General features: G+C 38.0%; 1 protein-coding gene across 1 annotated transcript; it reads right to left on the bottom strand.

The window, feature by feature from the left end:
- Positions 1 to 4,212: 4,212 nt before the first annotated feature.
- Positions 4,213 to 20,912, bottom strand: LOC121323855. The gene is made up of 3 exons (XM_041265142.1): positions 20,492 to 20,912; positions 8,575 to 8,626; positions 4,213 to 6,962 (listed from the first exon to the last, which is right to left on the bottom strand). The coding sequence occupies exons 2-3, from the start codon at positions 8,604 to 8,606 to the stop codon at positions 6,080 to 6,082; spliced, it is 915 nt and encodes a 304-aa protein (XP_041121076.1). The 5' UTR covers positions 8,607 to 8,626; positions 20,492 to 20,912; the 3' UTR covers positions 4,213 to 6,079.
- Positions 20,913 to 21,322: the final 410 nt, after the last annotated feature.

Below are 21,322 nucleotides of genomic sequence, written 5' to 3'. Positions count from 1 at the left end.
ACACAGTGTCAGAGTGATTTTGGCCCATTCTTCTTGGCAGATTTGCTCCAGGTTGTTCAGGTTGGTTGGACGACGCTTGTGGACCGCAATTTTCAAATAGTGCCACAGATTCTCAATGGGATTGAGATCAGGGCTTTGACTGGGCCACTGTAGGACATTCACCTTTTTGTTCTTGAGCCACTCCAATGTTGCTTTGGCCTTGTGCTTGGGATCATTGTCCTGCTGAAAGGTGAATTTCCTCCCAAGTTTCAGTTTTTTAGCGGGCTGAAGCAAATTCTCTTGTAGTATTTTCCTGTATTTTGCTCCATCCATTCTTCCATCAATTATAACAAGATGCCCAGTCCCTGCTGATGAGAAGCATCCCCACAGCATGATGCTGCCACCACCATACTTCACTGTAGAGATGGTGTGTCTTGAGGCATGGGCAGTGTTAGGTTTGCGCCACACATAGCGCTTTGAGTTTTGGCCAAAAAGCTCTATCTTGGTCTCATCTGACCACAAAACCTTTTCCCACATCGCAGCTGGGTCACTCTCATGCTTTCTGGCAAACTCCAGACGTGCTTTCAGATGGTACTTTTTGAGTAACTGCGTCTTTCTTGCTACCCTCCCTTACAGGCCAGTGTTATGCAGAGCTCTTGATATGGTTGACTGGTGCACCATTACTCCACTCCCAACTGAACTCTGTAGCTTCTTCAAAGTGATTGTTGGCCTCTTTGTGGCTTCTCTCACAAGTCTCCTTCTTGTTTGAGCACTGAGTTTTGAGGGATGGCCTTTTCTTGGCAGTGCCTGTGTGGTGTGATGCAGCTTCCACTTCCTGATTATTGATCCAACTGTGCTCACTGGGATATCCAAACACTTGGATATTATTTTGTACCCTTTCCCTAATCTATACATTTGTATTAGTTTATCTCTAACTTCTGTAGAATGCTCATGGTCTTCATTTTCCTTCAGATTCGCAGCCTTACCAATGATCCTTCAACAGTGGGGTTTTTATCCAGAAAATGTGACAGCAACTTTAAAGGTTCACAGGTGGAGGCCAGTAGTAAGGTAATTGTGTCCTCGTTAGGGCCATTTCTTTCATCAGTGCAAACTGGGAGCTTCCACAGCACAGGGGTTGAATACTTATGAGAGCAAGATATTTCAGTGTTTTATTTTTCTTAAAAATATTTCCCAACAGAAAACCAATGTCACCTTACAATAATTGATTCTGAGTTTAAAATATCAAACGGAACGAAATTTCAATGTACCATTTGTAATTTGGTAATATGAGAGAATTGGTCAGGGGTCTGAATACTTTTGCAAGGCACTGTATATAATATCAGTTTGTATGTAGAAATTGATATTTATATATCTGTATCCTAGCTATAAATAGTGAGCAATATATTTATATAGGTAAACTACATATTGGGTAATGAAGAATATATTTGAGAACAAAGGCACTGGTTGTGTAGTCGCTGTTCTGCTATTGTTTTGCTTGCCCAACATGTTTGATTTTTTTTTCTCTATAAACTGTAACATGCATTTTTATCTCCCCCCCCCCCCGACATTAAAATAAATAAAAAATCTCAATATGTTTGATTCCATTTAAAGAAGCATAGATAGGGAGTCAGATAGATAGGGAGGGGGTGTAGGCTGTGGATTTGTTAATGATATAAACCTGGGGTATCACATGTGGCTCTTTCAGTCCATTCCCCTCCATTCATTCAATTGAACAGAACCTTGTTAGAAACAGGTCTTTTTTATACTTTTGTATAACTGAACTAATTAAAGACCTGGATTCCAATGGACAGATTTTTGTCAGTTTTGTTGAAAGGTATCGGTTCAAAATCTTACTGTACCCTTGACTTTAAACTGTGACTTAACATGGTTACCATAATGGGGTCATGTGACTATTTGGTTTCAGGATGACCTAATAGTGAGAGAATCGCAGAATACAGTAGTATGTCTCAAAGTTCCATTACCAGTTTTGTCCACTAAAAGTTAAACATTTACCTGTCATTATTATTATTATAGCTCTGCCTATATCTGATACATAACACACACTTTGACAGTGTCTCTACAGTTTGTATACTTTTTTTTTTCTATGATTCTTTCAAGTTCTACTACTGGTTCTATTATTGGTGTTGTCTAGTAAAAAATTAACTTCTTTAAAATCTTAATGTGTTGAGTTTCCAAGTGTTGGTTACCCCAGGCAATAATGAGGTTATTATCTGTCAGGGACCGTGGGCCATGTATTATTTTGTTTCCACGTTTTCATGAAGCAGTTAATCTTTCCCCTGTGCTCCTGTAGCTCCACCACTGCTTAGATTGTAATTGTTTTGTGGCAGTACTGCAGCTGAAGTTGGTCGTCTGTGTGTGCTGCAGTAAACAAGCACCTGGATTCTGTGAGTAATGTCTGATTCTTTCAATTAAAAGTCCTTAAATATTTATTGTTTAAGCAATTTTTGAATACATACGTTCTAATACTAATTCTTGCAGGATGGTAATTTTGACTGCAGTATAAGCAGTGTCTGCTACTGATTAAATTGAAGTATATATTTAATTTTTTTTATATTGTTTGCATTAAATCCTGCCATGTAGGGCAGTTTCTGAACATCTATCAGCAGAGTATTGCAAAACAGAAAAGCACTTGTCAGAAAATGAGTTATAAATCATGAAACCAAATGTTAAACACCTCAAATCTTAGTTGTTTTGACTATCCCTTGTTAAGTAAAGTAGGGCGGTATTAAACCATGTTTAGTCTTTAGTATAAAGACCCAGTGTTAGTTTGCTCACGCAAGAAAAAATCCAGGAAAGCACCTGGCATAACTGTGAAGATCAATCATGCAGCAAAGGTTGCTCTCTGCAAATGTTTGCTCATAGTGATGACTTTAAAGAATACAATGCATTTATTAATAACATTAATGCTATAGGTACACAGTAAATGGACTTTAAGCCTTTTTTTAAATCCTGGATACAGCTGTAGTTGTTACAGGTATGGCGGATTCCTGATTTGGTAGTTCACTTTATTAAAAGATGCATGCTGGCTAGTGTAATAACCACATATGGAACATAAAGAACACATGGTTTTTTTTTTTTTTTTTTTTTTTTTTTTAATGTGTGTAACTTGAGAAAAGGGGAGACTAATCAGAGAAAGGAAAAGTAGTCTCTACCTTCACATGACTAACTTAATCCACTTACTGTGGAACTTTGTCACTGCAAGGGTCTGCAGTTGTACGCTGCAAACAGTGCTAAAATGAATTGATGATCCCAATGAGCTGATCAAGTTTTGGTACGCTGCAAGTGGTATCATCAGTGGTAATGTTAGTCTAAGCAAGCTAATTACACAAAATACCCCTGCGAAGTGCATCATGTGAACTACATTAGGTACAATGATATACACGGTGCCTGCAAAGTCACCTGGCTGCTGTTGTGAAAACAAACACAGTCCAAATGACACTGAACTTGTTAAACCCTGTCTGCTTTGGCTAGTACCCACTTGTACTCTTATTGGAGTCTAGTGCGTTATCCTTCATTGATCAGCTTTCAATGGAAGTACAACTTTTTACTCCTGAAGTAATTTAATGTCTACTATAGATCTGTATCAAAACAACACCAATTTGTTTAGACTATGGTGGAGTCACCAATGAAAATACCCAAAGCCGCTTTTGTGTTTTCTCCAGATTTTCTCTAGGTAAAGTTAAATACCTCTCTTAAAAATATCGCCACTTTGTTCACTAGTGCATCTCCAGTCCACAGATTTGACTCCTACACACAAGGTTTCAGGTATCGAAGTTTCATCTTTGCCAATATGTTACAAGGCAAGTTTGCTTTTAAACAAAACATAAATCAGCTTTGCATGTACATTCCTCCTGTCACACATCATCTTTATGCAGGAGCAAACAATTCCTTTTCTTTTCGAATGGGTAAGGCCATAAATGGATATTAACAGTTTTGCGTCATTTTCCTGAAAATGGTTAGATTAAAAAGTGTTTAAAATAATAATAATAATCTGGCAAGTATATCATGTTAATGAAAATAATATATTATTTGTTTTCCTAATCATACTTTTTAAATGTATTGTGGAAGTGAATGCAGGTGCTTGTGTTGAAATGAAACCATTTACACTGTAGTTAGAATACAAGAAACTATTTATTCTGTACATTTAATTACCCAATTCATATACATTAATAAATATGTAATGATAAAATATATAAACTTTATATACAGGCCGTATATACTAGAGATCAAAATTTACAAAAAAAAGGGTAACATTGTACATCTTCTGTTCTCCTTAATAGAAATGTAAAATGAACAAAACAAAAGTAGACATTCTTACCACAAAAAATCCAAACCATTCAACATATTCCAAGCATACCTTTTTTTCTTAAATTGTTTTAGCCTTTTTTCTATCTATATAAAACAGACTTTACACACGGAACTCCATAGGCGGATTTTGTAGTTCTGATATAAAGGCACGATCTGAAATGCAGGACCCAGTAGCACTCACAAGGTCAACCATTGCATGAAGGCACAGCATGGGGTTTGTAACTGTGCATCTTTGAAATGTTAAAGGAGACTATTTTTAAACCACTTGAAATAGGGAAAAATCGAATGCTTTCCCACCCTATCTTCAAAACAACCAAGTTATAAAACAGTAAATATGGGCCTACAGTATGTGAGCTAGAATTCCACCAGGTTCTCTGAATTTTTTTAATGGATCCCTTCACATAATGGTGAAATTACTGCTAGACTAGTGTAGATCCAGTGACAAAATTCAGGAATGTCTCTATGCCAGTTTCCAGTCTAAAGTTCTGCAATGAATTACATGCATCGCTTAACAACTAATTTAGAGAAAATGCCAAATGTAAATGTGTGATGGTTTTTCTAAGGTTCACCAAATTCCACTAAAACTGTCCCAAGAATCTTCCAAGTCACTTTCATTCAATCTGTAGCTCTTACACTAGCAAGTTAGGAAATTATACCTAAGGGGCCTTAGACAAATAATTTACAACCCTGTTAAAACAGAATTAAAATTGTCTAAAAAGAAAATAATGTTCAAAAGCTCTATAAAACAACCCATTGCTACATGCACCATGTTTGTTGATACAGTAGTACAGTAAGTTTTTATAGTGAAAATTTAGTACAGTGGTAAATTCTTTGCAAAACATGGCCCCTTGGATTTGAGTAAGTAATACTGTGAGAGCTGAGAGGGCAGGGCTTATATATAAAAAAATGTAAGTATAGAAAATTTCTAAGTGAGGTGGCAATTTAGATTCACACTAAATTGGTATATTTTGACACTTAAAAAATAAATACTTGTTTAACTTTTTTTTTTTTTTTTTTTTATTCAAAATAAAGTGAACCACACATTCATACACAAGAGCAATCTAATTGAAAAGCACAGACACTGGCATCAGCAGCAATATGTATTTCTGAATATGGTATATTAGTTTTTATTCTGATCATTTACATACAGGAGGCATCGTTGGGTGATCAGTGAGGTCACCTGAATGGTGTTTTCTTGCTATTGTATTAGGTTTGTTTATATTAGGCTCCACAAATTCAGACTATGTTTTTTTGCATAGCAAGATCAGCTTTGAGGAGAAGGTCTCACATTACCTGCAGGCTTGGGTGAGCTTTGTTTTTGCAAAAAACATTTATACTCTTCAAACACGTATCACTAGAATTCCATAGACGTACCAAAATGACCCTGTCCAAAACGCTGGGCTATATTTTCACTCCAAATTGTCAGTGTTATTTTTGCCGTAAAGTGGAAAAAAAAAAAAAAAAAAACACCATTTACAACTTCAGACGAGGCCCTTAAATTAAACGTCTCAGTTGTTTACTTCTCATGTGGTAACTTTGAAATAAAAGTGGGAATGACATTTGGAAGTATACAGCTTTTAGAACATTGACCTTTGTTTTATAATAGACCATTGTTGCATTAATCTTTTATGTCCATTTACAGAAAGTGACCACATTTTGGCATCGAACCACAGAAGTCTTTTTCCTTCCATCTTACATTTTGACACATGCTTTGCTGTGACTCCCACTGACAGCGTTTGCAGGAGTGTGAAGGTATATTTTATTAAAATGGCTATTCCTCATCCTCCCCTGCTGTAGCAGCTTCTAGAGCTGCAAGTGCCTCTGCCACGTCCACATCATCACAAATCTCAAAGCTGTCTATTGAACTTTTGCTCTCTTCAGAATCAGGCTCCCCTCTTACTAACGGAGATATTCTGCAGTTTAGTTCATCCGAGTCACCTAGATGGGTAACACATTCTTTTATATCCACAGAGGAGCTACTTGCATTACTTATAATAGTAATTTTGGCATCTACTACATCGACTGAAGCATTGTGTGCAACACCTACATAGTCATTTTCAAAACTGTCATGTGTCTGTATTGCAGGCAGGTTTACTTCAGGTTGACAGTCATTCAATAAAGAGGGTTGTATTTTGTCTTGAATATTTCCATTTGAAACAAGTATATTCTCAGTTTTTGGTGTGGCTTGTATTGATGTGGCTTCAATTTGTTCCTCACATCCCTTTACCACACTGCTGTTGTTTTGGGAAGGGGCAGCTATGTAATTATCCACTAAAGGCTTGTTCAGCCGGCTGGACGAGGTGTCACTGCCTCCTTCATTATTAGGCAGTGTACACTTCCTTTGAGTTCGCTTATTCTCCAAAATATAGAGTCCATTAGTTTCCCCTTTTAAACCTTCCTTGTTCTCCCCAAGTCCATATTTCTTCTCTCCAGATGGTAAGTATGTCCTATTGATCTGATTTTTGTCATTTTCAATATTTGAGACGCTTTGTTTCTGTGCTGAAGTCTGTTGATTATTAAAGTCCTGCTTGTTGACCGTTTGCCCTGTTATGCAATTGTGTGTACCCATCGGTTTCCCCTGGTGTGAGTGAACTGAACTGGATTGATCACTCCATCCATACACTTCTACTGGAACAGCTGGCTCAAATATGTAGCTTTTAAAAATAAAAAAGAAAGAATTTAGGCATGTTAAATTCATTGAATCAACCATTACAAAACATACAAAGTATAAGTTTACAATTCAGTTCTAATTATGATGAGGCCATCATTGGTGCGGCAGAATAGTTGTGCATAATGTGCGCCCAAGGATTTGGTCAGAGCCTGAAGATTTTCATCTTGCTATACTTTTTTTGAAACATTCTGAAGTCAGAACATTCCCCCCTTCCTCTCTGTTGAAAACTTGAACCTACTGCTTTCTGAAGGTACATTGCACTTAAACAAAACACAGTTCTAGAAAAACAAGCAAGTTGCCTGTTTTGCCATGCAGATTTAAGACGGTCACGGGGAAATAATTTAAAATGAGGTTAGGCGTGTATTAAAATACATAAGATAACAAAGCACACTATCTTTTGCTTAACTGATACAACCCAATATATCAACAGAAAGGCCTTAAGTAGCTGTTTCCAATGATATAATGCATTTTGTTGTGGAATGTACTTTTTTTTTTTTTTTTTTTTATATAATCCACATCCCCCAAAAAATCATTAAAAAAAAAAAATGATAAAATAAATAAAAGCTGCCAATTTCTTCCACTTAAGTTAGATATAACAAAAAATATAGTTGTGAAATTTTCTGAGGATTTAAAAAAAAAAAAAAAAAAAATAAAAAATTCAAATATCTTCTACCATTTGAGGAGCTACAAGATTTTGTCTGAGCCACGGTCTGTGTGACAAAATGCCTTAAAACAATCCTATTTTCAGCACTGCCTGCTATTTCATGGAAATAGTACAGACTGAGGAAAATACAATAAAGTACATTGCCAAATTGTATGTAAAACAGTTTAGCCTTGAAATGTATGAATACATAAGTACAAAATGAAGTGCTTTTTTTATTGATTTTTATGATTCAATAACTTGGCATTATGAAGAGAAAAATCATTATATATATATATATATATATATATATATATATATATATATATATATATATATATATATATATATATATATATATATTAAAGTTATACATTTCATTATAACCACAAATAGCAAATACAAATAAAGTCCATAGAAACACGATAAAACAAACAACACTATAAAACAACAAAAAGCATATTAAAAAATGAACTGGTAACAAAGTAGTAAACCTAACTATACTGGGGTACTGCAATAAAAGTGAGTAACAGTAATGGAAGTATTGCATTTCCAGCAAGAGACGTAACTCTCAGAGTACACAGGAACATGAGTGACTGCCCGAGAAAAGAGGAACAAAAACGTTACTGCCTGATCTCTATCCCCGACAGACAGCCTTTCTCAAAGAAGCAGGAGTCATTGTCTGGGAGATGTCAACTAATAAAGAGGACCTCCAACTCAGTGGATGATGACTAGGCGAGATTTGTTGTTGTCACTGGCATGTTATTTACCAATACGTCCAATAGACAAATTTGTAGCATTACAATAAAAAATGTAGTATTCCTTTATATAAATGGCTCGTGTGCATAATTGAGGTTGTATCTTTCTAACTGCATCTTGATGTTTTACTCAAATTGAGTGTGGGAAATTTGGACTGCGTCTTTAAGTTCGAATGAATACAGTACTTTTTTTTTACCTTTCTATCATCCGACAGCATCTGCACCCCATCTGGACAGCTGTTTTAAGATCTACAAAGACAAGAATTGTTTACAGTATTTATTATTTTACCAATGCACTACTGTGTAATGCAATGTTATTTTCAGGAATTTCCTGGCCTGACATTAATACCTAGACATTTATTTATTTTTTACATTAAAAGAAAGTGAGTCACTGAAGGGGGCACTTATATAGAATAAAGGCCTTTATTCTATAAGGTATTGTAATTATTGAAATATGAAATGAGGGAGCACATAGTACTTTATAGCACATTTTCTAAAAGTAAGTTGTGCTGAAAACACACCTGCATTTACGTTAAATATGTAAACAAGTTTAGAGTAAAAGTGCAGTGTCAAACAGGTTTAATTACTGAAAGTGAATTAAATAAGTCCTGCTTTACTATTGAAGCACAGCAAGGTGGTTTTGCAGTCCCAAATTAGTCCTAATCTTGGACTAACTTAAGTTCCAAGTTAATCAGCCAAGTGGAAAATAATGCTTGCAGTACTGTGCTGCAGCAAGCTTAAAGGAATCATTTTCATTAAGAACGCAAGAATATTAAGCTTGGAACCAGTATGTCCGTCACCCACTTCCATATGCTGAGTGAACACCCAGATGGCATAAAGAATAAGCTGAGTACATAAAGTACAGGAAGAAAACGTAGGACAAAAAGCAATGCCACATTCCATTGCATCAAATATTATCATTTTACTAGTGAAAACAATCACAGGTGCCTCAGGTGCGTGTGGTCTAGAAACAAAACCAATGTTCAAACAGTACTTTTCCCAAACGTCTGTGCTTTATTTTAATAATAACTAACAAAAAGGGCCACCCCTCTACCAACAAAACAATCCTGTGCACGAAAGCGTCCTCTTCAGAAGCGGAGACCGTGGCGAGTGCTGGTGCTGTGAGGGAAGAGCTCAGTGGTGAGTACTGCTGCTGTGAGGGGAGGGAAGTGCTCAGTGGTGAGTGCTAGTGCTGTGAGGTGAAGGGAAGTACTCAGTGGCGAGTGCTGGTGCTGTGAGGGAAGTGCTCAGTGGTGAGTGCTGGTGCTGTGAGGTGAAGGGAAGTGCTCAGTGGTGAGTGCTGGTGCTGTGAGGGAAGTGCTCAGTGGTGAGCGCTGGTGCTGTGAGGGAAGTGCTCAGTGGTGAGTGCTGGTGCTGTGAGGTGAAGGGAAGTGCTCAGTGGTGAGTGCTGGTGCTGTGAGGGAAGTGCTCAGTGGTGAGCGCTGATGCTGTGAGGGGAGGGAAGTGCTCAGTGGTGAGTGCTGGTGCTGTGAGGTGAAGGGAAGTGCTCAGTGGTGAGTGCTGGTGCTGTGAGGTGAAGGGAAGTGCTCAGTGGCGAGTGCTGGTGCTGTGAGGGGAGGGAAGTGCTCAGTGGTGAGTGCTGGTGCTGTCAGGGGAGGGAAGTGCTCAGTGGCGAGTGCTGCTGCTGTGAGGGAAGTGCTAAGTGGCGAGTGCTGGTGCTGTGAGGTGAAGGGAAGTGCTCAGTGGCAAGTGCTGGTGCTGTGAGGGGAGGAAAGTGCTCAGTGGCGAGTGCTGGTGCTGTGAGGGTACTGCTCAGTGGCGAGTGCTGGTGCTGTGAGGGAAGTGCTCAGTGGCGAGTGCTGGTGCTGTGAGGTGAAGGAAAGTGCTCAGTGGTGAGTGCTGGTGCTGTGAGGGTACTGCTCAGTGGTGAGCGCTGGTGCTGTGAGGGGAGGGAAGTGCTCAGTGGTGAGTGCTGGTGCTGTGAGGGGAGGGAAGTGCTCAGTGGTGAGTGCTGGTGCTGTGAGGTGAAGGGAAGTGCTCAGTGGCGAGTGCTGGTGCTGTGAGGGTACTGCTCAGTGGCGAGTGCTGGTGCTGTGAGGGAAGTGCTCAGTGGTGAGTGCTGCTGCTGTGAGAGGAGGGAAGTGCTCAGTGGTGAGGGAAGTGCTCTGTGGTGAGTGCTGGTGCTGTGAGGGGAGGGAAGTGCTCTGTGGCGAGTGCTGGTGCTGTAAGGGCAGGGAAGTGCTCAGTGGTGAGTGCTGGTGCTGTGAGGTGAAAGGAAGTGCTCAGTGGTGAGTGCTGGTGCTGTGAGGTGAAGGGAAGTGCTCAGTGGTGAGTGCTGGTGCTGTGAGGTGAAGGGAAGTACTCAGTGGTGAGTGCTGGTGCTGTGAGGTGAAGGGAAGTGCTCAGTGGCGAGTGCTGGTGCTGTGAGGGGAGGGAAGTGCTCAGTGGTGAGTGCTGGTGCTGTGAGGGGAGGGAAGTGCTCAGTGGTGAGTGCTGGTGCTGTGAGGGGAGGGGAGGGAAGTGCTCAGTGGTGAGTGCTGTAAGGGAAGTGCTCAGTTGTGAGTGCTGGTGCTGTGAGGTGAAGGGAAGTGCTCAGTGGTGAGGGATGTGCTCAGTGGTGAGTGCTGGTGCTGTGAGGGAAGTGCTCAGTGGCGAGTGCTGGTGCTGTGAGGGAAGTGCTCAGTGGCGAGTGCTGGTGCTGTGAGGGAAGTGCTCAGTGGTGAGTGCTGGTGCTGTGAGGGAAGTGCTCAGTGGCGAGTGCTGGTGCTGTGAGGGAAGTGCTCAGTGGCGAGTGCTGGTGCTGTGAGGGAAGTGCTCAGTGGTGAGTGCTGGTGCTGTGAGGGAAGTGCTCAGTGGCGAGTGCTGGTGCTGTGAGGGAAGTGCTCAGTGGCGAGTGCTGGTGCTGTGAGGTGAAGGGAAGTGCTCAGTGGTGAGGGAAGTGCTCAGTGGTGAGTGCTGGTGCTGTGAGGGAACTGCTCAGTGGTGAGCGCTGGTGCTGGGAGGTGAAGGGAAGTGCTCAGTGGCGAGTGCTGGTGCTGTGAGGGGAGGGAAGTGCTCAGTGGTGAGTGGTGGTGCTGTGAGGTGAAGGGAAGTGCTCAGTGGTGAGGGAAGTGCTCAGTGGTGAGTGCTGGTGCTGTGTTCGCCAAATTTGCAATTCTGTTTAAATTCCACGAGTGTTTTACTACCGAACAGTAGTAGAGCTTTAAATCTCACGAGCAAGAACAATACTCTGCTTCAAATAATTCTAATCTAATTTTAAATTTTGCAAGTGTGTTACAATCATCCAATAGCAATGTAGGAATGTGCTGCCAGTCAGTAGTTGGGGTGGGTTTAAAGCAGTGGTGAAATTCTACTTGAACTCCATACTGAGTCTTATTTTAATTTTGGTCCTGGGTAACGGTACTTATATCTGCTTTTCATCCAATACGTTTGCATTCTGTTCTTTCACACTAGCGCAACGTTTTTCAAATGTGCTTTCATTCAGCACAGTTCACACTGCTTGCATTCTTTCCCAATACTGCTTCTCTGTCTCTTACCTGCTATTGGCCACCATTAAAGTCAAAGGCTGAGCTTTCATTCTGATTAGACTTCGTTTTGGCATGCGTCACAAATCTCTGCCCATTTCGCTTTGTGTCAGTGCTCATTGGTTGATCAGAGAGAAGACTTTAGTGAAAGACGTCAGTGAGATGTGAAACAGCAGCATGGAGTAATTATTATTTTCTTAAATTCGTGAATTTGAAGGCAGAAATGAATGTTAGTGTCCGCCACAAATGACACAGTTGATACATATTAGAAATCATTATGACAACATGCTTTGTCTTTCACCGATTTATAAAATGGAAAGTGATGTGTGGGACAGTAGGGATTAACATAAAAAAAACAGGATCAACAAAGTAAAGTGCTGCTTCAGACTGGGCAAGAGAGTCAGAATCAGCATACAGATGCTGGTGTGCTTTTACGCTTTCCAAACACTGGCCCAACCTGCAAGGTAAATGTTAAGTACAGTAATCAAAGTTTTGTTTTGTTTTGATCCTAGTGTTCTGTAAATATACAAATGCCCCCTTTTCTACAGTTTATTGAAGTTAAATTTGAGTTTGCACTTCCATGTAAAGGCATACGTAAACCACAGTAATGCTATTACTTTATGAAAATGTAATTTGTCACTTTGTTATTGTGTAGGAACCACAATGCCAGGGATTTAAAAAAAACAAACAAAAACAACTGATGTCTACTTTTATAGTGTTTCTGCCTGAAATCTACTAATCTTTTTTTCTGGAATAGATCATAGTATAATTAATCTACACAGAATATATTGAGACAAGTAATCCATAAAAATAAATAAAACAGGGATCAAGGTTATTAATGTAGCATGGCCAGGTCCTGTTCTAGGTGAGCACTCAGGGTCTGGAAAGTATGGGGAGGATTTCAGAGAATGTACTGGAGGTTGAAATGGCCAAGTCATCATCAGTAGTGCCTGGCATGTTAAAAAAATAGAGGTAGGGGGCTCCCAAGTAGCGCATCCAGTAAAACTTTCATAGAGTGCAGGATGCGCTCTACAGTCCGTATGTCACTGGTTCGAGTCCAGGGTATTCCTTTACCGACCGAGGACGGGAGCTCCCAAGGGGCGCCACCCAGGGAAAGGAGGGCTAGGATGGCCAGGGTGTCCTCGGCTTACTGTGCATTAGCGATCCCTGTGGTCTGGCCAGGCACCTGCAAGCTTTGCGTTGTCCTCTGACGCTGTACCTCTGGGCGGTGGCATGGTGAGTCTGCAGTGCGTAAAAAAGCAGGCATCTAACGGCACACGTTTCAGAAGACAGCGTGCGTTAGTCTTCGCCCCTTCCGAGTCAAGCGCAGGGGTGGTAGCGGTGAGCTGAGCTAAACAAAATAATTGGACACTACTAAATTGGGAAGAAAAAATAAATAAATTGGCGACTACTAATTTTTTTTTTTTTTTTTTTTTAAAAAGAGGGGTATTTCAGCCCGTACTGTGCGTTGTTTGACTTAGACCTTTTTGTAAAATTTGTTCATAGCAGTTTCTTTCTTTTATACACATTTTGTATAACATTCCACCTTTTTAGGATTTCTTGAAACAAAACTCCCTCTACAGCAGTCACTGCATAGTGTAATATTTCTTAATAGTTATATTTTAAGGTTTAACTTAAGTGTTATATTATAGTGCATGACTGAGTGATTCCTGCAGAAGGGTACACAGCTTTCATTATTTTCAGCTTCTTTGTTTACAATTAATTGGTTTTATTTTATCAGTTATTTTTTAAGGTTTATTTTTCATAAATGTATTGTGTACTGGCTGCGCATATGAGTACCTGCACTTTTTTTATTGGGAATTTCACCCCTGGTTTAAACATTCAGAATGAATCAATGCGAGATACAAGTCAGGAAGGACGGACATTGCCCAGCTGCACTTAGAAGTTTCTTTTTATTATTATTTTGTAGGTTACTGTATTTGATTTATTTATTTTTTACCCCACGGGGAAAAGGGTCAAATCAGTGACTTGAGTAACCATTTCCAGTGTTTTTTCTGTGTTTATTAGCTATACACCTATTTCATTTTTTTGTATGGGGTTGTAAAAGCAGTGCACTGTATCAGACACAGTTCAATTTAAAATACCCCATCTGTCACAAAGAGTGAGGCACCAGGCAACTGGGATGCTGAGAGGTGGCTCCAATTCTTGTCAAGTAGCTTTTTTTTATTTTTTTATTTTTTACTGCACAGTGCTCATCTGAAGAAGACAGACACAGATCAGGTAATCCTAAAACACCTACCCTTGCAATTATTTCCTCAGAACATACTTGTCAAGCAAATGTCAGACAAATAAACACTGATCATCAATAATATTTCCCTTTTATAAAATGGATTGTTAAAATGTTGCATGCTGATTGGTCCATCAACATTCCAAGCCGTTACAACATCCAGCAGCACAAGGTCATGGCATCTGTGCTAACCACGCATCACTGCACCAGTTTATATTAATTTGCACTACAAACCTGTTTACTATTTTAAACAAAACACTGTTTTGATATTTTATTTGTAGTACATACCAGTCATTTTCTGTAACATAAGAAAGGTTACAAACGGGAGGCCATTCGGTCCATCTTGCTTGTTTGGTTGTTACTAGCTTGTTGATCCCAGAATCTCATCAATCAGCTTCTTGACATTACTGAGGAGTTAGTTCCAGACTCTACAATTCTGTGTAAAAAAGTGCCTCCTATTTTGTTCTGAATGCCACTTTACTTAATCTCCACCAGGTCCTGGTTTCTTTTTTCATGTTGAAAAAGTCCCTTGGGTCTACACTGTCAATACCTTTCAAAATTTTGAACGCTTGAATCAGATTGCCATAGTCGTCTTTGTTCAAGACTGAATAGATTCAATTTGATTTCTGGTGGTTGTATTTGACTGTTTCTTTTTTTCTGTCTGCCTATCTAAACCCAGCTGTTTTGACCCTCTTCTATCTTCCTGGTGGCTTTCTGATTGTTAGGCGTGCAAACTTCCAAGAATTACGGGTGTGCCAGCTCCTCAAAGTCCTGTTGCTCTGTTACTTCATGCAGCTCCATTTCTAGCATACTTACTCGTTGAAGCAAGTCCTGGATTTTGCAGCACTTCACACAGACTTGGTTTAGCTCTGCTGGGTTTTCTCAGATTTCTCACATCATGCAGGTGTCACAGATTCTTGGCTTGAAGGCCATGTTAAATTATTATTATTTTTATTATTATTATTAAGTTTTGTTTCTGCAGCTGTCAACCCTCTTTCAAACAAAGCATTTCTCCCCACGCTGTCACTCTCTACGCTGTCGCTGTTTGAACTGCCTTGCTTTGTGTCTGTTCGTGCTTTGCTAGCTTCTCACCGCACCCTTGTCTCAGAAGGGAGCCGAGTTTGAATCAGCTGGTCTGTTTCAGCGTGTTATTAGAAAAAGACAAGCAACGGTTAGAATTTAAGCTGCAATAATTTCCCAATGTACTGTATTTTCTGATGAAAGCAGTTAAAGACTACATTTCTCTTTACTGCTTCTAACAGCTCTGCACTTTTCCACATCTGATTGGATCGAGTTGTCAGATATTCAGTTTTATCTTCCTCCAGTTGGTATCAGGAGTCATTTTGTGAAACCAACTCCATTAATTTTTAACTGTGGATATTTAATATTTTTCTTTACTGTGTCTCCTTTAACGCGCACTCACTCTCTTTATAGGTACAAAAAAATGTAACATTGACGTGCTAGGGAAAAAACTCAAAATGGAATTAATACCACAAAACAAACAGCTTGGGGTGTTAAACGCTTATAAAATACAATCTGACTTTAAATTAACTACTTAATGAATAATCTTCATCCCAACAAAGCACCTTAAACTCTTGCGCCGTTTGGTATATGCTAGAGCCAATGGGAGTGAATTACCTAGCAACAACTTTGCTTTTACTGAAAAACAAAACAAAAAAACAAACATGTTTTACTTGAATATTGTTTTTCAGTTCATAGGGACCATTTTCTGTTGTGGAAGGTTGTACCTCAAAATGTTAACAAATCTTTAGAAACTAAACAGATTTCTCCTTTCTTTTTTTAATAAAACTCTTATAAATCTGTTTTATAAAAGCAATAAGGCACTTGAGGGTATGAGTTGTGTCTCGTGCCTAACAAAGCACCAAGAAGTGACAATAACCAGCACGACCCATGCCCTCTTGTGCCTTATAAAGCCGCTCAAAGCAAACGAACACATGTTGTAGTTCTGTTTTCTCAATGTCAGAATATACTTCTAAAATTAAATTGATCTAAAACAAAAATACAGCCGCAGTTGAAATGTTAAAATAGGGAAAAAAACTGCATTTTACATTTAATCCCCCTTCTGGGGTTTGCATTCTGACATGAGCTACAGGCAATGAAATGGCACACTTTCATGGCCTGAATCCAAAACCAATAAGGAGCAGACCTCTAATTTTCCAGTCCAACCTTTCTGTTTATTCAATAGTATCCACTAGCAGCACATCTTTTGCAGGTTTGTTTGGCATTATAAAATGGCGCACATGCAGCACTTTAGCAGCCTCAGGTATTGAATTCAACCTGCACTATTAGACAACTTGACATCATGTTAATTATTAACCATTGCTGGGACTTGCATTGTTGCCATCACTCCTGCATCACTAACACTTACTTTATAATATACAGCCTACATTATCTCACCTGATTTCTTTCCAATTTGTTAACCTTAACCCACTGGGGCTTCCCCAGTGTTCAAATATTAAAAATGGTTCCTGTTTTGAGCTTATTAGTCTAGTCACTCAATGTGGCAAATGGCCAGACTAGTTAAGAGACTAGAAACTTCCTCTTATGATTTCAAGGTAGAAGTAAAACCTTGGTTTGGCGGATGACTTCAATTCACCAGAAAGGTTTATTAATAGCATTTACTGATAAATCTGGGTCTTCAATGGCAACTATTAAAGTTATTGTAATGCTATAAATCTGCCAGGAAGCTATCTAACAATAAAGTAATTAAACAGCTCAAGTTATTTTAGGGACTAGAATAAACATCCACTAGTTAAACCAGTTCAGAATTTGGTATACCTTTTTATGTGATTTTTTTAATTTCATTTGAGATGTTGGGTATATGAGTAAGTCAGGTTTTCTTTTTGCTTGTAATATAGTCCTGAATGACTTCATATTACCTCGTATAACCTGTTAGAAAATTGAGGGGTGTCCTTTCCGGAAACTCGGAAAAACATGTTGTGGAAAAATGTGATACCCCACAGACATTTTAATCTCAAGCAATGATAGCTAATCTAAAGAAGTTGAATGATCACAGACAAAAAGTGTGCAATAAAAGCCACTGTGAGAATTTTGTTTTGTTAGAATATATTTCCGCATAAACTAATATTTGACTAATATTTAACAATGCAGGTACTTGACAGTACCTGCATTGTTACTAGGAGACCTGACGTCATGGAGCACAAGTCAGTATGATAGCAATCATAACACTATGTAACACAATTTTTGTTCCTGGGTAGTAAGTGTTATTTCATAATAGCTTATGCCAGAAAAGATAGAAAATGGCTATTATTCCCCGCAAACTTTGCTTTTGTGACCAGGACAGTGATATTTCAAAACAACATATGAATCTAAATTAACATGTATTTATACTAAAGTAATACAAAAATGACTACAAAAGATTTAGAAGTGAGTAGTTTTTCGAGATTTACGATTATACTGTATTTACATTATCTTTTGTAGACATATTTACAGTATAATCGTAAATCTCGAAAAACTACTCACTTCTAAATCTTTTGTAGTCATTTTTGTATTACTTTAGTATAAATACATGTTAATTTGGATTCATATGTTGTTTTTTTCCGACTTTATGTGAACGAAAAGACACACATTTGCCCGTTTTCCCACTGGAAATAGTGATATTTTGAAATATCACTGTCCTGGTCACAAAAGCAAAGTTTGTGGGGAATAATAGCCATTTTCTATACTTTTGAGGCATAAGCAATTAGGAAATAACACTAACTACCCAGGAACAAAAAAAAAAAAAAAAAAAAAAAAAAAAATTGTTACACGGTGTAATCATAATCAATACAATCCTCTAGGGATGATAATAAAGACATACTGTGACGGAATTAACTGTTCTACAGAATATAAATATTAAGGCAGAAGTGTATATGATTACACCAAAGCAGTACAAACCATTTACTATACTTCTTTTGTTTTGTACTTGCAAGCAGTCGTACTTTGAACACATATTTGCATTGTTCTACCACAGAAAAGCCAAAACAGGATGCACGGAGCCTCAAGTTTCAAAATACACACATTATAAGGTCACTGCATATTAAATGGACTAATGGTCCCCACCGCATTCCCAGTTCTTTTGATATCGCATATTGAAGTACCTGGAAGTGTTTTAAATAATTCAGAAACATTTGCCCTAGTCTTGGGTGGGGTGGTGGGGGGGTGCCCAGGATGGATGAAACAAACAGTGAAGGGGCCAAGTTTGAAAGGTCATATCTTTCAAAGTATTATTAAGTAAGAGCTGTTCTTAATACTCGCTGCACTTAGAATTGCTCTTCTAGCTTAATCATATTTTATCTAGTGGCAGCCATGGATGTTGAGACAAATGTAGTAAACAGTGCAATTGTTACCAATACAAATTTATCCAGGTTATCTAACAGCAAAGACTATAGGCTTTCTCAATGTCCCAAAGCAGATGTCAGATCAAAAATTGCATCTTTCAGCTGAGCACCCCAGAAGCCAAGACAGCAGATAAACACGTGTGCTTTCACGTCAGTTTTTTTTTTTTTTCTTTCTATCGCCCAGTCTGGAATAAAACTGAATTGCAAAATGTATCCTTTTAGTTAAATATGGCACACTATCCTTCAAACTGGCACACTTTTTGTACACTTACCAATTGTATTTTGAAGATAAATTTACATGCACCTGGACAACAAATTGATGGAACAGGAGCAAAAACATATATAAAATCATGTGCCAGCAATGCGAGCATCAAGCCCATTCTAAATATGTCCAAACTATCCTGCTTATTGTTTCGAATCCCTTTGTCATTAATAGTTAGTTTTTTCTTGAGGTTAATGTTTATGTTGTAAACATTTTAAATAACACACACTTATGCTGAGATTGGAAGTAAATATTTATGTGAAACATTTACAGTGCAGGCTAGCTATAATAACTTTGCAGAATAGGAAGCAAATATGTGTGTTTTGTTTGTGATGTGATTGCCAAATTACTGTCTTTTGATTCTCTCATACAAAGAATTACTGCTTTGTATTCTGTCCTAAACTAGCATTTTTTTCAGTCCCAAACTAATGACATAAATTAAATATTATTCTACTTTTTTATTGCAACTGTGGTATCATTCGGTGGATCGAAAACTTTAAAAAGGTACTTAAGCTGAAACCTCCAGACAGAAGGGGTACAGTTTTAAAGTTGAAAACCACTGGGATAAGCTATAATATATCTGATCGCTAAATTAATTAATTCTAACATACATGTGGTGTGTGTACAAAATGTTTGCCATTTTAACAATCAACTGTGCCATGCTTTTTACAACTTTTCTCCCCAAAAAACGCAGGTTTATGACTTTAAAAGCTGAAGTAAGTATCCACCATCTCTTTTGGGTGCTGAAGGGGTGCCATATCTGACCTCATATCAGTAAGCAATGACCCAGTGAGACTGACATTGCATACATAATCTTGTTTTTTGTTAGATAACCTGGAGAAACTACAGTTAAGGCAAGGACTACAGCAGTCCTCCCAAGTACAATATAGCTTCTCACCTTTGTAATTGCACTTTTTTTTTTTTTTTTAAATAACATTTAGCTCAAACACATTAACTCCACGGTCACCAATAAGTAATATGTTGACACATTAATAAACCAGAAGAGCAGTTCCCTGTGTGCTGCGATTATCAAGAGGATATCTTGACAGGCTCTTTTTTGCAACATCAAAACCTGAGAGGGTGAGGTGGAGAAGATGCACAAATTTAGTCCTTGTGTTGAATGACCCAACGTTACACTGCTTGCTTTCGCTTTAAATCTTTATTTTATGTATTATTATTATTATTATTATTATTATTATTATTATTATTATTATACTTTTTGTGATTAAATATGCTTACGATGTGGCAAACCTCCGACCGAAATGTAGAAATCCAACATACATTAAAACTCCAAATAATCCAGTATGTTATGAACACTAATACAATATACATTGCTTTATATGCATTACTAAATACGGCCATGTTCGCATACAAAACAATTCATAAATACAGTACTACCGAAAAGGGCATTGCATTTGGTCAGAGGGTTTAAAAAAAAAAAAACAAAAAAAAAAAACATTTATTTTTACAATCTACCAAAGCAGTTGGATTTACAACTTAAACACAATAAACTCGTGCTTGTCGAAATCCTGTTTATACCATGTTTGTTGCATGTTTAAATGTAAATGTAACACACACACACATATCCGCCGTATGTAAGGGTTACAACATTTTAAACTAGTCAGAGAAGTTGACAAGTTCGCCAGTGTATAATTAGACGCCACTACAACCATTATCACTAAAACATAAACTAACACTTGTTTTTATTGATACAAAAAAAAAAAAAAAAAAGTCAAATAGCCAGAAGCCGCTACTCACCACTGAAACATTCAGCAAGTCCGGAAGACTCTAACCTTGCTCATTAGTACAGTACTTTTGTTTCACAAGTAAAGGGATTGCGTTTACCTGCGGTGTAGGCGTGGCAGGAATCTGAGCGCAGATTTACAAATGGCAGTGGAGCTCACAGTCTCTCCGGTGGTTTAGACTTACATCTGTATTTGAATTTTAAATGTACTGTTCCGTTCAATTGTAAATTTGCATGGCCGCCTAATGATGTGTCATGTGCCTTTAGATCAAACTTAATTCCTTTAAAACTATGCATTCTCAAACTTCCTTTACACATTACCAATTTATTTGCCGCCACTTCCACAAATAATTAACAATGAATTGTAATTAACTAGGATTTTACAAAAAAGTTAAGCCCAGTATTTTAGTAAACATTCCCCTATTTTAAACTGATGCTGGTTTTGTATTTAGACTTTAGATTTTCCCGTTCAGACGTGAATTATATAATTATAGAACACTTTTGCTATCTAGAAGAAACATTATACACACACACATTTTATATATATATATATATATATATATATATATATATATATATATATATATATATATATATATATATATATACACACACACAACACACACACACACACACACCAGGTGTAAAATTGAAAAGTGTTTTTTTTTCGTAATTTAGATAAACTATGTAAAACGCATAGGAATGCCTTTGCTCTTGTTGACAAACGGGGTCCAAAGTGTGGTGTCTTAGTTAGTTACCCGATTATGTGAACGTGCAAAATAAATACGTACACAGAATACGATAGTTAATAAAACAAGTAAAGGTTTTACTGTTTTAAGTAGCAG

Source organism: Polyodon spathula, chromosome 1 (assembly GCF_017654505.1).
Source record: "Polyodon spathula isolate WHYD16114869_AA chromosome 1, ASM1765450v1, whole genome shotgun sequence".
Classification (NCBI taxonomy): domain Eukaryota; kingdom Metazoa; phylum Chordata; class Actinopteri; order Acipenseriformes; family Polyodontidae; genus Polyodon; species Polyodon spathula.
This window is presented reverse-complemented; position numbering and strand designations above follow the sequence as displayed.

What these genes read in the sequence shown, in the direction of transcription:
- LOC121323855 (XM_041265142.1), bottom strand. Translation starts at nt 8,606, where the DNA reads ATGGGGTGCAGATGCTGTCGGATGATAGAAAG. An exon ending in TGCTGTCGGATGATAGAAAG is followed by an intron (nt 6,963 to 8,574) that starts GTAAAAAAAAAG and finishes TATTTTTAAAAG; the next exon opens with CTACATATTTGAGCCAGCTG.